Consider the following 16,172-nt stretch of genomic DNA (forward strand, 5'->3'; position numbering starts at 1 on the left):
TATAACGGAAAACTTTAGCCTGAAAAACTTTATAACGCGGGCGGAGCCGCGGGCAAAAGCTAGTAATATTATATAACCTTACATCTTGAATGTTCAGTGGAATAACTTTCAATATAATAAGATGGTTATTAGGCGGTAGATCTTTCATAGTGGGTCTAAGTATACCACCGCAGTGTTTATATGCTTCCAATCAAAACTGAACACTTTTGCGTTCGGGTTTAAAAAGCACTGCAGTATCAATGTAATGATTGCGTATTAAGTCACATAATTGGTGGGTCCTTGTAGGTAAATCACTGCAGTTTTCATTCCTGCTTCCAATCAACACTGAACACTTTTGTGTTTGTGTTTAAAAGACACTGCAGTAAGCAATGTAATGATGTTTTAAGTCTAACAAATGTTACTTTTATCCTGCCCAGTGTATTCTGTGAAAAGTAGTGAAGCAGGTGGAACCGCGAACAACAGCTAGTAATGTATACACAGGATACAAAAACCAGGTTAATTAGATACGTCACGTGCCATAATTGAAATGACATTAGTCAGTGTCATAATAGACGTAACTTCTAATTAGTTATTAATTTGTTTATTGTTACTTTAATATGAATTTGATAACAATTATAATAATGCGAAAGTTATTGTGTTAAATATTGAGTAGGGATGTTTGAGTATGATTAAACGAGCAAGAAACTCGTCTTTTACTTATGTGGGCTCGTTAAATTGACCCTGCGCCTGATGGTGAGTGGTGTGGGCTCCATTAGAATGTCGACTGACGAGAGATGATTACCCTTGACAGTCGAAACAGTCATGCCGGCCTGTTAGAACCGGATCTATCCAGGCTGATCCCGGAACATGAAACTTATATGGGTCTCTATGGCGGGTTTTAACAACTTGTGCACTATGAACAATTAATATGTCCAACTCCTCCCTTCTTAATTTCGTTGGGGGATAATGACATATTAGTTTTCCCTGAGACTCGCCGAGCTTCACCGCTCGGTGTCATAGAATGCGTGCCACTGCTGATCCTGGCTTACAGGAGTTTTAGTGGTGGGTGTGAGGGCGGGAAAGTCTCGTATCAGGGCGGATATAAAATATAAAGACAAGTCTATTTACTAGTTAAATTTTGGTTTAACATGGCAAAAAGTTTAAGTTTATCATTTAATTGTAGTGGGTAAGGTGGAAAATCTTTACCCACATGTTTGAGGTTTGGCGCGAGATTGTTACACGTAAAACTAGAGCATATATTAGTTTTCGAATTAAATCAGATAGCCAGCATAATGTTATTTTTGGCCCACATTAACGACGTGAAATAATAAACAGTCCTGTCAATCCCGCAGCTGTGATTGTCTGAAGATACAAGATTTATGCGAAAAGTGGAAACATAAACAGAATTCAAATATAAAAACAGTGATGTTTAATGTTTCTTTAATAAGGTTAATTGCGTGACACGAACGCGTTATATTTTGAGCTAGCTTGTGCTGGCGGCTTGGATTACAGGACCACTATTCCCCAGTTTTCCTATCCTGTTTCAAGATAAAAATTTATTTATTTGGTAATCACATAAATATACACACAATATCGCGCATTTGTCCCCGAAGGGGTATGCAGAGGCGCAACTAGGGCACCCACTCTTCGCCAATCGTGTTCCGTCACATGAAGTGATAGGGGGCGAGCCTATCGCCATTTTGGGCAAATTCCAGACTCCGTGTTGATACGAGGCATGCCGTACTACCACGCCACCGAGGCAGTCTAGATTGGTAATCTAGACCATGGTCTATCTGTGTGCTAAATGTTATGAAAGTTTACGCGCAATAGTTTTGCCACCTTTATAAGCATATTTAAATTATTTGGAGGGTTATCATAATATACATTATTCAGAAATAATTACTAAGTATTAACCGCGTGTCCAATCGAATTCAAACACTTTGGATACAATTTTTTTTCTGTTGTTCACGATAAATGAAGAAGTGTGCAATTATGTTTCTAAGCCGGTTTAGTGTTCATTGTTTATTAGTAAATAGTGGATCTTGAACGTGAACTTGATATGGTGAATTAACATAGATACATAGTATCACTCTCATCCTCTATCTCATTAGGGTAGGCAGATATTATGGATTGGTGAATTAAGAATATGGTGAATTAAGATACTGCATTCATTACTCTAAGATATTATTGGATAATAACTTCCAGGCCTTAGCCTTGTTTATTACTGAATATGATATTAATTTCAAGTATTTCAAAATTAGGATGTAACGCTAACAATAAATGCGATGTCTTAGAATATAACATATGCACATATAATTTAATTTAAAAATTGTATCTGGCAAACGTGACCGTTTGGGTGTTAAAGCTAGTAAGGAAGCCAATTTTCCGAGACGATCTGAGATAAAACATATGATGGAATTACAAAATTCATAATTTCAGTTTATTTCGTTTTATTTAGACAACGTGTTTTGACGACTGTTATTTTAAGATATTCATTTCATTTAGTGTCAAAAACACCATTAAATCTAGCTTTATTTCTAGACGAAAAATATTTTTAAGAACGTCTTTAACTATTTCAAAATAAAAATTATGATTATGTTCAACATTCTTGCCAAAATGAGAAAAATATTATTGAGTTTTATGTTATTTATTACAAGTTCTATAATAATAATAATATCATCCCTGTATTAGGTATATACTGTCCCACTGCTGAGCACAGGCTTTTACTACTGAGGGGGTTTCAGTCTTAGCCCACCACGTTGGCCTAGAGCGGGTTGGCAGACTTTACGTATCTTTTGAATTCCTACAGCGAGTTTCTTAGGTATGTAGATTTCTTCACTATCCTTCACCGTTAAATCAAGCGATAATTTACAAAGAATACTCATACATTTTTAGATAAGTCGGAGGTGCCCTTCGGCTTTGAACCTGCGGTCATTCGTTTCGGCAGTCCGTTCCACTACCAACTAGGCTATCGTCGCTGTATTCAGTGCAGTATACTCGTTAAATAATTCCAAAAATATTAACATATATATAATTACTTATCGACTTTTCAGCTAAGTATATAATATATTTGGTGTAATTTCGTAACAATAGTAATTTATATATACTTACTGAGTAGTTGTACCATTCCATGTCACTGTTTTGTTGTATTACTGTTGTTATTGTTTACTGCTTAAATCAATGCAAATATTAAAGAAAAACTAATTATACATAGTTAATAACTCCAAGTCACTTGCTTATCTTGTATAAAATTAAAAGAAGCAGAAAATTGCTTCCTATTATAAAAATATTGTATACAATACAGAACCTAGTGAATTTCCTGAGCTTTCCATTCGTGTCATTATTTATCCGCGATGTCGCGCGTGTGGGCGTAATGAGGGTCGACGCACTCCGTACTTTGTTTTTTTATAACAAATCTCCCAACTGAAAGAAATATTGCATTCTTGAATCAAATACGGAAAAAAACGGGTTATGATATTTTTATTCTAATTTTCTCGCGAGTCATAGTTCCATTATATTCAATAATAAGTACTGCTGATTAATAACCTTGAGGTTTTGGATTCGATTTATGGGTCAAGTAAAAACAATGGCCATTAGTGTTATCTGGAATTGGAATTCTCAATATGGTCATAGGGTCCTTCATTTTCATGGGTCAAATTTTATCTTACTTTTTACCAGACATTAAACAACATAGTTACTTTTTACAAAATATTATAATTACCGCAAATGCTTATGAAAGTTTGGATGTTTGTTAGAAGTAAACCCAGCAACTGTAGAATGGGTTTGAATGTTTCACCCATAGTCCTGGATCAACATATACACATAGAAAATCTTTGTTTTTCTAAGTAGGTAGTATCGGCATCGTATAAAGGCGATATGGATCACTACAATGATCTTTATCGCATTGAATTTTGTAGCGAAAAAAGATTTTTACACGAGCTAAACCACGGGCAACACCTGGTTTTATAATGTTATTATAAGCTCGGCGAAGTGTGAGCAGAATACTAACGCCCTTGCCTATCCCTTTGGGGGTGAAGCCTTGAGTATATTATGTGTTTTAATTAAAACTAGTTGATAACTTCGACGTCACATATTAGTCAAATGTAAATAATATTATCTAGCGCATCTCTGACGTGAGCGTTAGGCATCTCGCCGTCTCCTGACGTCATTTGGCTTGTTGTCAAATCATCATAAAGACATCCAAGACGTTTCATAACGTTTAATGAATCGCTAAGAGATAACTGATAAATAGATTTTGAAGTTTGAGTTGGGCCTTAGACGAAATGGGGTACTAATTTTCGTTTACAATTTGATGACTTATTCTAGCGACAGACCACATGATAGATTGTAGACTGGAAGGTTCAGGGTTGTAGACCCAGGTCAGGCAGTAGTTTTTTGTTGGCAACTTGACTTCCCTGAGTTGGTTGTCGATGAAGTATGTCATTAGAAGTCAAATTGCTTCTAAAAGAAGACAAATGGGTTGCGTAGACCCCCCATTATAATATAAGGGCAAGAAGAAATTTTATAGTCTCGATATGTGAATTTTGACGCGAGAGACTTGGCGAAGTAAGTAGTTGTATCTGACACTAAGAAACTACGATGGTTCACGTAATAGAACTATTATAAGTCCTTCATTACTTTTCAGTCGAATCGTGGAGACAGTCACCAGAAGCAAACCCGGGCCTACCTTAAATTTATCAACAAAGCATCCAACCTGGAGCACAGTGATAATTAGGTCACCGAGTTGTTTGTACACAGAAGCGCGTAGTTGTGTAGCGCTTAAAATAGCTCGCAACGACAAAGTCCACGGTTCGATCCGGTGACACGCGGCGCACGTGCCACCACTATTATTATCTATGACAACATATGTTTGTTTTTAAATTTTATCGACCCATTTTTTCCTACATAGGTACATACAAATACAAAAACAGTAATTTCCAAACAAAACAAATAAAAAATAATTATAATAAAATAAACTTAAACACACACACATACACACAAACAAGAAGGCAAAATAACAAGGAATACATACGCTTTTACTACTCAGAGTGGTAATCAGAAGCGAAACTAGTGGGTCCTAAGATGTTTTTATTACAATTAAAAGGTCATTGAGTGGGCCCACTTTTTTCGTTATTTATTGCATTCTATAATGTGATAGGTGCGAGCCGTATCGGTCACAAATTCTTGCCTCCAGGCTGATATTTTCTCCAGTCATCCTAGGACCACTTTTCCCTCCCCCAGCCTTTCTTCCCCTATTTCGTTGTCGACTATCTTTCTGGACCAATACAGTTATTAAGCCAAGGGTTCGCCTGTATACCGCACGCAGAGTATCCCGGTGGAAAATGCAGTGGTTTATAAAAAAACATCTGGTGACCCAGCTGTTCCTCTGCCAGCTTATGCCATAAAAACTAGTACCAAATGTAATCTTCATGAGTCATCAACCACAAAATCTCGGGCTACTGAAGGTCGCTAAATGGAATTACCCCACTATTCTACCGGATACTGTGGTTTTGTATTTACATCATGAGCATTGCTGTAAAATCCGATCCATATTGATATAATTATTATAAACGTTATAGTAATTCTGTCCGTCGTGCTTTCACGGTTAAACCACTGAATCGATTTTGATGAAATTTTGTACGGAGTAAGGTTACACAGGGAGATATGACGTAGACTACATACTTAAATTTTTGTCATAAGCCGTCTTGTAAGAATGTCAAGTAGTAAAAGCTAACATAATATATGGAAAACTTACCGAAATATTTTGGTTTAAGTCGATTTATTTGAGCTAATCTTGAAAGTCATTAAGATAATTTTGACAGGGCATTCAATGCAAGGTTTTTGAATCTTTGCGAAGAGTAATGCAGGTGTTTTTTTTGGACGCACATACGTAAACAAAACCCAAGAGAGTAAACTCCATTCATAGCCTTGTTAAACGTTATTGGTACAAAAACTATGGTGTCTCAATTGTACCCTTGGAGCGAGGGCGTGGTGACGCTCTAATAGCCGATGTAATTAATTAAGCTAATTGTTTGGCTTCGGTAACGTTCAAGGACTATCGATCGGTTTTGGGTCTATTTATTATACTAGTTTCTGCTTGCGGCTTTATCTGTAAAGTTTGTTCCAAGGACAAAACTATTAACTAACATATACCATACACTAGCGACATCATTTTTTGTATTAGTCTTGAGCAGTGGTTGGTACCTCATATGCGATACGCCATCTGCTTAGATATGTACCATCGCAATGTCTATACGTCACGCAGTAATGAGCATGTGTGTGGTGTTTCGGTTTGAAGGACGCAGTTAGCAATTAGCACGCAGTAGTAACTCTGATTTTTGTATGGTGTTGCTACTGTTAACGGGCGGGCGTATCGCTTACCATCAGGCGACCGGCATCTTCGTCTCGACAATGAGTCTAATAAAAAAAGATTTGTGCGTTAAAATAAACAATATTGTCTGACTACGAGACATTCACGTTATAAATAAGGCGGTCTATATACAATTTTCCATCAAAATCTTCCATAACATGCTTTTAAAGTCTAACTAACACTGATGACCTCATACTTAAGTTATATCTAAGTTAAGCACCGTAAATTAGATTTATGAGGCGACGAAATCGTCGGGATCCAATTAATAGTGAGGCGCCGGGCCGCCACCCTCGCGTCTACGATGCGGCCACTATGCATGTAGGCGTTGTTCAAATAGGGGGTAGTTTAACAATGTACTAAAACACTATCCTTGAAGGGAAAGTGGAAATTTGGCGACAGTGACTGACATTGAGATATAGGAGGAAAATTGGAAAGTTAGCGACTTGACAGGGACAGGGGAGTTAACAGATTATCTCTTTGTAAAGCCAGATCTAATATTTTCTGCCGAATACTATAAATTATTTTATTGGTGGTAGGTCTCTCATGTGTGAGAAGCCAACTGGGTAGGTACCACATTAATGTCTGTTTCTGCCGCCAAGCAGCTGTGTATAGTCACTGTTGTGTTCCGGTTTGAAGAAAATTGTAGTCAGTGTAACTACTGGACATAATAAGACTAAACGCAGTGGAATTCTAACCGATACTTTGTAATTAAAGTTGTTGGATGGTGTTTCTACTGTTTATGGGCAATCCTATCGCTTACCATCAAGCAAATGTCAAGCTCGTCTCGTCATTAAAACGATAAAAAAAACAATTGTCAATTTTCTAAAATTAAATAAAGTTCGACACTCAGCATATGTTATTAAGTACGTTTAAAGTTTCCAGAAACTAATAACCATCGTAATTAGATTTATTTAAGTACGAAGATTTAAAAAATGATTTATATCTTGCTGTTAACGAAGTTTAGGCAAGTTGTTCTCCCTTCTCGAAATAAATATAAATTTTAGTTAGCAAATATATTTATGAATTCAAATCCGCATGTGCGCACTACACACCGGATTCAACGAGTATCAATTCTGCAGTACATTTCCGCGAAGGCAATAAAAAATATAGAATAAATAAGCAATAACTCGGTGACAATGTTCTAGTCTTTAAAATCGATTGTATTGATTACATTCGAATTGAATCGATATTGAAAATACTTGAGCTAACGAGTCTCAATAGATTCAATGTCTCATTCATACTAATGTTGTATGGTGAAGGTCAGCGCACATATACATATATAGCATCGCTTTGCGTTAGTTTCAACCACTCTTTTCTGATATGACTACTAAATATTTTTTATGAAACTGAATGACAAAATCAGCTAGCCCATAAAACACTATCAGTCAACTATAACTTAAATTCACAATTAAAAAAGAGAGGTCTAATTTATCCTAGCTTTCTTGTCTAGTAACAAATTTTAATCCATATTTTTCCATTTCCCAGGTTACGGCTGCTTCCAATGGCTGTTACTAATGTCATGCGGCGGGGTGTACGCGGTGTGCGCGCTCAGCACCACTACTCTGAGTTTCGTGCTGCCCGCCGCCAAGTCAGACTTCGACCTGTCCTCCACCGACAAGGGAAGGCTAACTGCCACGCCACTTATCGGTTAGTGCCTGCCTACCTCCACTTTTTATTTTATTTCTTTAAAAATTGAAAAAAAAAATAAATTTCGAATATGAATAAGTAAGGTAAAATAAGGTGAATTAATTAAATGTCAAATAACATTTGTGTGAGTTAAGTTGTGACGTTACCCCTATTACGAGCGGATGTGTGAGTGAGGTACCGTCACTCAGTGCCTTATCTTTCTTAAATTTAAATAGATTAATTACTTCTTTTATTAAAATAATTTCAGTGCACTTTTCACGGAAGAATTTCTTTTTCCGAGTATTCCTTGAGGTGTAATATAAAATTATTTATGAATTATAAGTTTTACATGTTACCTGAGAAGAGGGCATTAATAATAATGTTATTCCCAGGTATGTGCGTGGGTTCATACTTCTGGGGCAACCTGGCTGACGCCCGAGGCCGTAAGAAGGCTATCATAGGCGCCTTACTGCTGGACGCACTTGCAGCCTTTCTATCCAGTCTGGTGCAATCGTTCCCTGCCTTCCTGGCCTGCAGGTATCTATGCGCAATACATAGGAAGAGAAGCAGAGGACTAGCTAGGAATTATTTTGGTGTGAATATAAATAAGATAACTTGAGATTTATTACGAAAAATGTAGATAATATAGCGTTCGTAGAATTATGTAAATGCAACAATTGCCTGGAAGTAAATCAAATGTATGCAGAGTATTGAATTACAAAATATTCAATGATTGTATATTGAGTTCGTAATTAGATTCTTTATAATGTATTGACTATTACAATGCATTACATGTCTACTTGCATACTCTATGTCCTGGTAGGATGCTTGTATCTGTCCGGATACGGCCCATCACGGTTTGGGCCCAACTCCATTAACCATCAAGTGCAGTGGTGTTTATTTGCGCGTAAAACAATCTAATGTTCATGGCGTAGTTGTATGGTGTGCGTGGTACGATCTGAATCCAGCGTGTGTTGTGATGTGTGTTTTTTATAAATCTTAGTCTCAACTAAATCCCACGCGGACAGGAGCCATCGTGACGTAACTATTCGTTGTAGAATTGTGTTGGGTGCAGGTTCTTCTCCGGGTTTGGGATCATCGGCGCCACGGGGCTCATCTTTCCGTATTTCGGGGACTTCCTGTCCCTCCGCCATCGAGACGTAATGCTGTGCAGGCTCGAGGTCTTTTGGACCATTGGAACTATATTATTGCCAGGTAAGTTTATTTATTTTTACAATTTGCATACACAAAGTAATAATTATGCCACAGGTATCCTTTCACAGTCAACGTTAAATGCCGAAATATACATAGCTTTATATATGCATAGATATTTATGCTTGTTTTATCATATTATCCCATACCCCTGCTGATTATATACATGTTGCAAGAAGGTTTGGTTTAGCGTTACACTGGATGCTTGCCTGACTGAACCTCTTTCGGGTGTCTAGGTCTGGGTATGGGTCAAGTTATTCGGGAGTTTAGCACATATTAATAACATCTAGATGTTGTCAAGAGAATTATCGTAGTTTCAAAGTATATTTAAAAAAATGCACAGGAAGAAATGTTGAGTGATTTAAAAAGGATAAAGGATAACCATTATTATGAAAGATAATTGTATTTTTTTTTCACGTATTTTTTTATGAAGAGTTTAACCAAATATATTTCAACCATGACTTGATATTTTATGCTTTGTCTTAAATAACAAGTTCAATATTTGCTGTAAAAATTCTGAAGCCTTTGACCTTGCTGCTCGGAATATATGAATATGTTACTTCCTTTGTATATATATGCATTAACAGTTTTGTCATTGTAATATGTAAGTAAATTTTGACATTGGAATTCATAAGTTATTCTAAAATATTTTGTAATACAAAAATAATCCTTTTATTTCTTAAATATTAACAAATCTATATTCATTTGGAAAATATTAAAAGAATTTTGATTACTAATTGAGAACTGGATGGATTATAATAGAAATGAAAAACCGTTGAAACAAAGAAAGACATACATTGTAATCGTATTATTGAATAAAAATTGCTAGAAATAGCTGTTATAAGCCTATTTAAATTATGTAAAGCAAAATTTTTCTTCATTGTTATTCCTCAAACTCTTGGTCTTAAATTACTTATGATTTGGATTTTAATATAAAGTAATTTTAGTAAATACATCCGGTCATGTCACGGACATTAGTCTGCCAAAACTTTACTGTGAGTTGAACATAAGGTCGCATCATTTAGACCTAGTGAGGGTGCACTAAATGTGCCTATGTTTAAAGCTTTAGGGATGAGGGAGTCGTGTTTTGTTTGTAAAGTGGCGTTAGGAAGTGGATATATGAGAGTGTGGATTGGCAACGCGCGGCTCTTGCCAATTATATTTAGACTGTACCGCGGCCTTCTTGCTGTCATCAAAGGTCGCATTCTAGCCATAACCTTCATCGGACTCCCTTTAATTACGTTTTATCACTAACTCGATATATTTTCGTTACTTTATTACTAATAATGTCGGGATCGTGTTAATTGCTTAAATTATTGAAGACCTAACTTTTAGTTTAATGTCATCACTTGTTCTGCAATAAAATACCTAAATTTGGTTACGCTTAATGAAAGTACGACTAGTGAATTGTATTAAAAAAAGCGACTTCTACTACAGGATTTCTTGCTAAGAAATATTGTGGATGAGTATCTCGAATAGCAACTATCGTACGTATTGAAATACCTCCGTAATGTTCGATTTAATTTAATTTCTAGTTTAGAAGAGGGAAGAAAAGCATTTAATTTCTTTTATATTTGAATATGTGGTGTGTGTGGTTTAACACAAATTAAGTCTCACCTACTGAGATTGCCTGTACTGAAAGTCACCTTCAACTTTTCCAGGCATAGCGTTCCTGATCATCCCCAACGCTATCTTCAACTTCACGGCTCCTGGAGCGAGTTTCCAGTACACCTCATGGCGAGTGTTCGTCGCCGCCTGCGGGATTCCCAGCCTGTTGGTGGTGTTACTGCTGGTTCCGTTCCCTGAGAGCCCCAGATACCTCCTGCACGCTAACAGGCCCGAGCAGGCCCTGCAAGTGTTGCAGCGGATTTTTGTAGTCAACACTAAGTTGCATGAGAAGGATTTCCCGGTAAGTGTTATGATAGTTTTTAATTTAATTGTTTAGATACAGATTTGTTTCTTGTTCTTTGTTGTTAATTGGTTACTGAAATTCCTTAATTTTTAAAAGCTAGATTTTGGACATCTTACCTTATCCCACTATAAGTGAGGATGCTGGGACATGTTTTCCATAGAGACTTAGTGTTTATGCTCGTCTGCCTGTCTGCACTCAATTTTGGACTAATACTTTTGGAAATAACAACAAAAAGTACTGCTAGGCCTGGAGATTACACCTACGAACTCTCAGTCTACAGCCGATAAGCCATGCTAATATTTCATTCAATGTCCAGGTGGAATCCATGATTAGTGCGGGGGAAGGTGACGAGGAGGAGGTGGTGTCAGCAGACAATAATGGCAACGAGACCAAGGCGCCGCTCACCTGGAGCCAGCGGTGGCAGGCCTTCTGGATCCGCAAGAAGATGCTGGTCACTCCCCCCTACATCGGCCTCCTCGTGTTGTGCTGCTTCGTGGACTTTGGTCTCATGTTCAGGTAATCAGATTTGGACTATATTTTAGAACAATTTGTTACGTGGACAGAAACCTCTGTCCCTAGCACTTGTATACGTAATGGATTTACGTATGACAAAAGAAATGGCAATCAAACTGTAATAGTAACAGAATTTGATTTGTATTGTACTTCAGTCTTAAAGTTGTATATAACATACATAGATCGGTCAAATATACATTTTTATAAAAAAAAACATACCTTCGATGTTGCATGTTCTTCTGTGAACTAGATTGTCAATTTCCAAACATTTGGCTACTGCAACACACCTATGATTTTTCTGTTATGACGTTCATTAGCGACAAATCGATTATTAATAATTGCTGGTTCTTTCTCCAGTTACTACACGCTGATGATGTGGTTCCCGGACTTGTTCGAGAGATACAGTCAGTTCTCGGTGCTATTCCCTGATGAGTCGAAGGGCGTGTGCGAAGTGTCCTTGGCACTTACAAATGAAACCGTGTGGTCTTTGGCACTCACAAATGAAACTATGTTATCTACTGTAAGTACTAAGTATTACATTTCAGGGTACTTATACCGTCAACAAATATCCCAAGCAGTTTTTAATCACGGGATTTATATTCAGATGAAAGCGATATCTCGAAAATACAATGTTCTATACCTTTTAAATGATAAGATGGCTTTTTAGAAATATGCCAATATTAACAACAATACAACATCACTTTATTACTGTAATGTTTAGTAAGTTTATAACATTTTTCATTGCTCAAAACATCCATCAAATGTGACAATGTTCTTTGGCGGTTAAATCGGACCAGTATCTACACAGATGGACTTTCGTATAAAATAAAATATTTTATTAGTCACGTAGCCAAAGATAGTTTTACTTATGACATCTCAAGATACATGAGAATAGTTATTAAAGCTTACTTATATTGCTACGGGCATTTACACACATTTAGTGGTAAAAGTAACATTAAAAAGCTAAGTGCCATATAACTTAAAAAGCCAGCTCGGGCTGGCAGGTAAGAAAAGAAAATATTTACCCATATTTTTAATACAAACATTTCAGAACATACGAGAGACCTACCATACAGTTGGTTATATAGATTAAAATGCGCATAATGAAAACTTAACTAGCTAGAATATAAGATACATTTAAATTATTTCCAGGATAAATCGAACCAGCTGGGAGACCAGGTGTACGTCCACACATTAGTGGTGGCGCTCAGCTGCGTGCCCACCGCGCTGTGGGTTGGTCTCACCATCAACATCGTTGGAAAGAAACTCATGTTAGGTGAGTTTAAAGTGCATATTTCATCTTAGTAGCTGTTGCATAGAACATGATACTGTTTTCTATGTGCTTTTGGAACAGTGGCCAGTGTTGTTGGACATAAATAGTGCTAAATCATTTAAATTTCGAATTAATTATTATTATTATGGCATCTCAGTTGACTTATATTAGTGCTTCATAATTCCATATTTCTTAATCAAGGATCAGAGTGATTGCATAATGCTGGACAGAAATCAAAAATAGATAAATCTGCGCTTACTTGGACCTACTCGTCAACTTAGTATTATATTGGGTACGTTAAACCAACAAGTTCACAACAATGGACCTAGATTACGTTACACATTAACAATAAATTCCTTCTTGACTTCCGACACTGGAGGTTATCTATAGGAGTATGAGTACGCATTATCATCTACAACCTGCAGGGTCCTGCTGCTGGATATAGGCCCCTCTACTGGTCTCGGGCCTGTTGCATTTTCTGAGTACTAATTCCTGATTTGTTTTCAGTAATAATGTTGATAAGTTCCGGTCTGGCCGCGCTGGGATTGAACCTGGTGCGCTCCTCGCTGGAAAATTTGGTATTGTCCTGCGTGTTTGAAGCCATCGTGAGCTGCACCGAAGCCGTGCTTTTCTGTGTTATCTGCGAGATATTCCCCACTAAAGTGGCGTACGTATATTCCTATACTTGTATTTGAAATGTAAATGAACACCCATTTAACAATAAGGTTTATTAAATTTGACGTAACTCTGAAATTTGTCGCGTATTTCTTGGTGTAAATCTGTATCAATCGTTACTATGTATTATAATATCCGTTGCCTTAGAAGTTACGAACTTGCAAATCAATCATCAGAAAATTAACTTCTCTAATTCGAAAACTATCACCTGATTAGTTGGTTAGAATTTAAAGTCTCGTTTTCTAATACCTATATACTTAAAACTAGCTAAATTACGTGAGTTCGCCTGTGCATAACCCTGCGTGGATAAAGGCTCGAGCCCATCTTATATAAACCCTATATAAACTGTTATACAGCGGGGCATTCCTCTACTATTAAGACGCTTGAAGTCTTAGTCTATCACTCTTGCTAGTACGGGTTGCTCAACTTATTACCATAAACCTACAATATAGGAATGATTTGTTACTAAACTGATTGTTTTTTGACAGGGCCACAGCTATGGCGGTTACGGTGATGTGCGGCCGCATCGGGGCCATAGTGGGCAACGTGGTGTTCGGAGCGCTGGTGGATAAGCATTGCGTCGTGCCTATTTATATGTTTGGAACCTTCCTCATAAGTCAGTACCGTTGATTTAATGCTAACGTTAAAATATTTTTGTAAGAGCTTGAAACCTCAAATATCAGAGGTTTCTGCGCTAATCTTTTTGTTGAATTTTAGTCCTACTTTTGGTAAGTTAGGGTATATAGAGCCTAAATTGTTGCGCAGAAGTTCTAACTCGTCGCCGAGTATATTATACTATGTATCTATTAAGTAGTTGCTATAAATTAATTAAGTAGACAGTAGTACATCAAGGAGACTCTATGTAATTTTTTTTGCACAAATTGAATTACGTACGTCATATGATTCTATGCATTTAATCAGAAAATCTAATAATCCCGAATGGTAAATAAAGAGAAAACCTAGAATGTCTTAAAATATTAATATAATTAAAATAGATCTTTGTAATAGTCAGTCAGCGATGTGCCGAGCTGAAACGTTTTTTATGGCATAACTGAAACTTGTAGCGTTTTGCTGCAGTTCTCCATGTGCTGTTTTATTAAGATATATGTCTATTTGTTGCAGCGAGCGGTTTGCTGTGTATAATACTCCCGAAGAGTACTCGGCCGGAGCGGCCGCAGTGAGTCTGTTACGCCTACACATTATTTTTATATGAATAAAGTTATTATATCTTACACATAACGTGGCTTTTATTTCTTTTAACTACCTAAATAAGACACTACAAGTATATAATAATGTCTATTGTCTTTTATAATAACCGATTATTTTATTAAAAAAATATTTAGTGTAACAACAAATTTGGAATAGATTTAATTCAATATAGGCCGTATAAGTATTTAAGACAACCAAAATATATAACGCTTAGCAACCACCTGTATAAAGCACTGGAATTATTTTTAGCTATTCAAAATTATCAGGCGCTGGCAGTACTGCGGTTTGGCAGTATATAAGGCGTAGTATATAAGGCGCTTAAATGTGGGAGCCCAAAGTATTTGAGTTACTGGAAGTGAATAAGGCGTTTGAATAGATAATGCACTTAAAAGAATGCACCCATTTGAAGTATACAGTTATTTTGACGTGGCGTTAATAAATGAAACCACATTCTCGTCTTTAACTATGCTAAAATTATGCCCCAAAATCAGCTATGAATAATAAATATTATCATTAAAAATCTAAAATTTAAGAATCTGGGATTTAATTTTCAGATTTTTTGACTATTTTGTAGTTTTATATAGTCATGTAGATATATATATATCAAGCGTCTTATACATGTATATTCTGGACGGCTTATATACTTCCCACTATACTTAAAGTAAGAATAAATTCTTAACAAAAGACAAAATATATATTTTTTTTGAAGCAAATTTAGAAACAGTTGCAGTGGATGTAACAAGATTAACTATTTTTCCTACCTATATTTACAGCATGGTTATTCGTATAATTAACAGTTGTTTAATATGCAAATAGACCGAATTTTAAATTAATATCGAATGATGACGGTAATTAAAATGCTCAAGCTATAGTTGCAATTAATTGTCATTCATGAAGTAAATATTTTAACAGATAAAAAAATATTGGTTGGGGAAATGTCCGCGGTGTTTTGTTCTCAAAAATTCAAAGACATCCTTGGAGTTTAAATGACGTTTATACGATTAAATATGTGCCGTCCCGGTCAATCATAATCTTTTGCCTTTTTTCATAAATTCATTATGCCACCTTTATAAATTCACGGGATATTTGGGAAAAATATCGAACCAAGCGATTTTCAAAGACTTCTCGTCAAGAGAGGGTTACGTAAAAAAGAATTTTGCGGAGAACGAAATAAGTGGTAGCCGGTAGGCATTGTCTGAACTATATGGAGGAAGCATCAAAACTTACCTGCCACTTACCAGTCTAGCTCTCTCAGTTTATTTTCGTAGCAATAACGTGTGTGGAAATGAGTCTTCATAAATTTTTCGTCAAATTTCATTGATGTTTGAACAATTGGTCGACCAGTACTCGGTGCATCTTTTACTTAAAAATTTGCAGAATGGAAAAGAGCAAACCATTTGCGT

General features: G+C 36.4%; 1 protein-coding gene across 2 annotated transcripts in view; it reads left to right on the forward strand.

Moving 5' to 3' along the window:
- Positions 1-14,799, forward strand: part of LOC115447911 (synaptic vesicle glycoprotein 2C) — a 42,056-nt gene extending 27,257 nt beyond the window's left edge. For both annotated transcript variants that reach the window (XM_030175206.2, XM_030175207.2), the window contains exons 3-12: positions 7,835-7,996; positions 8,368-8,512; positions 9,051-9,190; positions 10,849-11,096; positions 11,416-11,615; positions 11,970-12,132; positions 12,765-12,888; positions 13,393-13,552; positions 14,049-14,176; positions 14,683-14,799. In XM_030175206.2, the coding sequence (XP_030031066.1) occupies positions 7,835-7,996; positions 8,368-8,512; positions 9,051-9,190; positions 10,849-11,096; positions 11,416-11,615; positions 11,970-12,132; positions 12,765-12,888; positions 13,393-13,552; positions 14,049-14,176; positions 14,683-14,741 (1,529 nt within the window). In that variant the 3' untranslated portion in view covers positions 14,742-14,799. The remainder of the gene's footprint in view (positions 1-7,834; positions 7,997-8,367; positions 8,513-9,050; positions 9,191-10,848; positions 11,097-11,415; positions 11,616-11,969; positions 12,133-12,764; positions 12,889-13,392; positions 13,553-14,048; positions 14,177-14,682) is intronic.
- The last annotated feature ends 1,373 nt before the right edge of the window (positions 14,800-16,172 follow it).

This window comes from Manduca sexta, chromosome 21 (assembly GCF_014839805.1).
Source record: "Manduca sexta isolate Smith_Timp_Sample1 chromosome 21, JHU_Msex_v1.0, whole genome shotgun sequence".
Taxonomy (NCBI): domain Eukaryota; kingdom Metazoa; phylum Arthropoda; class Insecta; order Lepidoptera; family Sphingidae; genus Manduca; species Manduca sexta.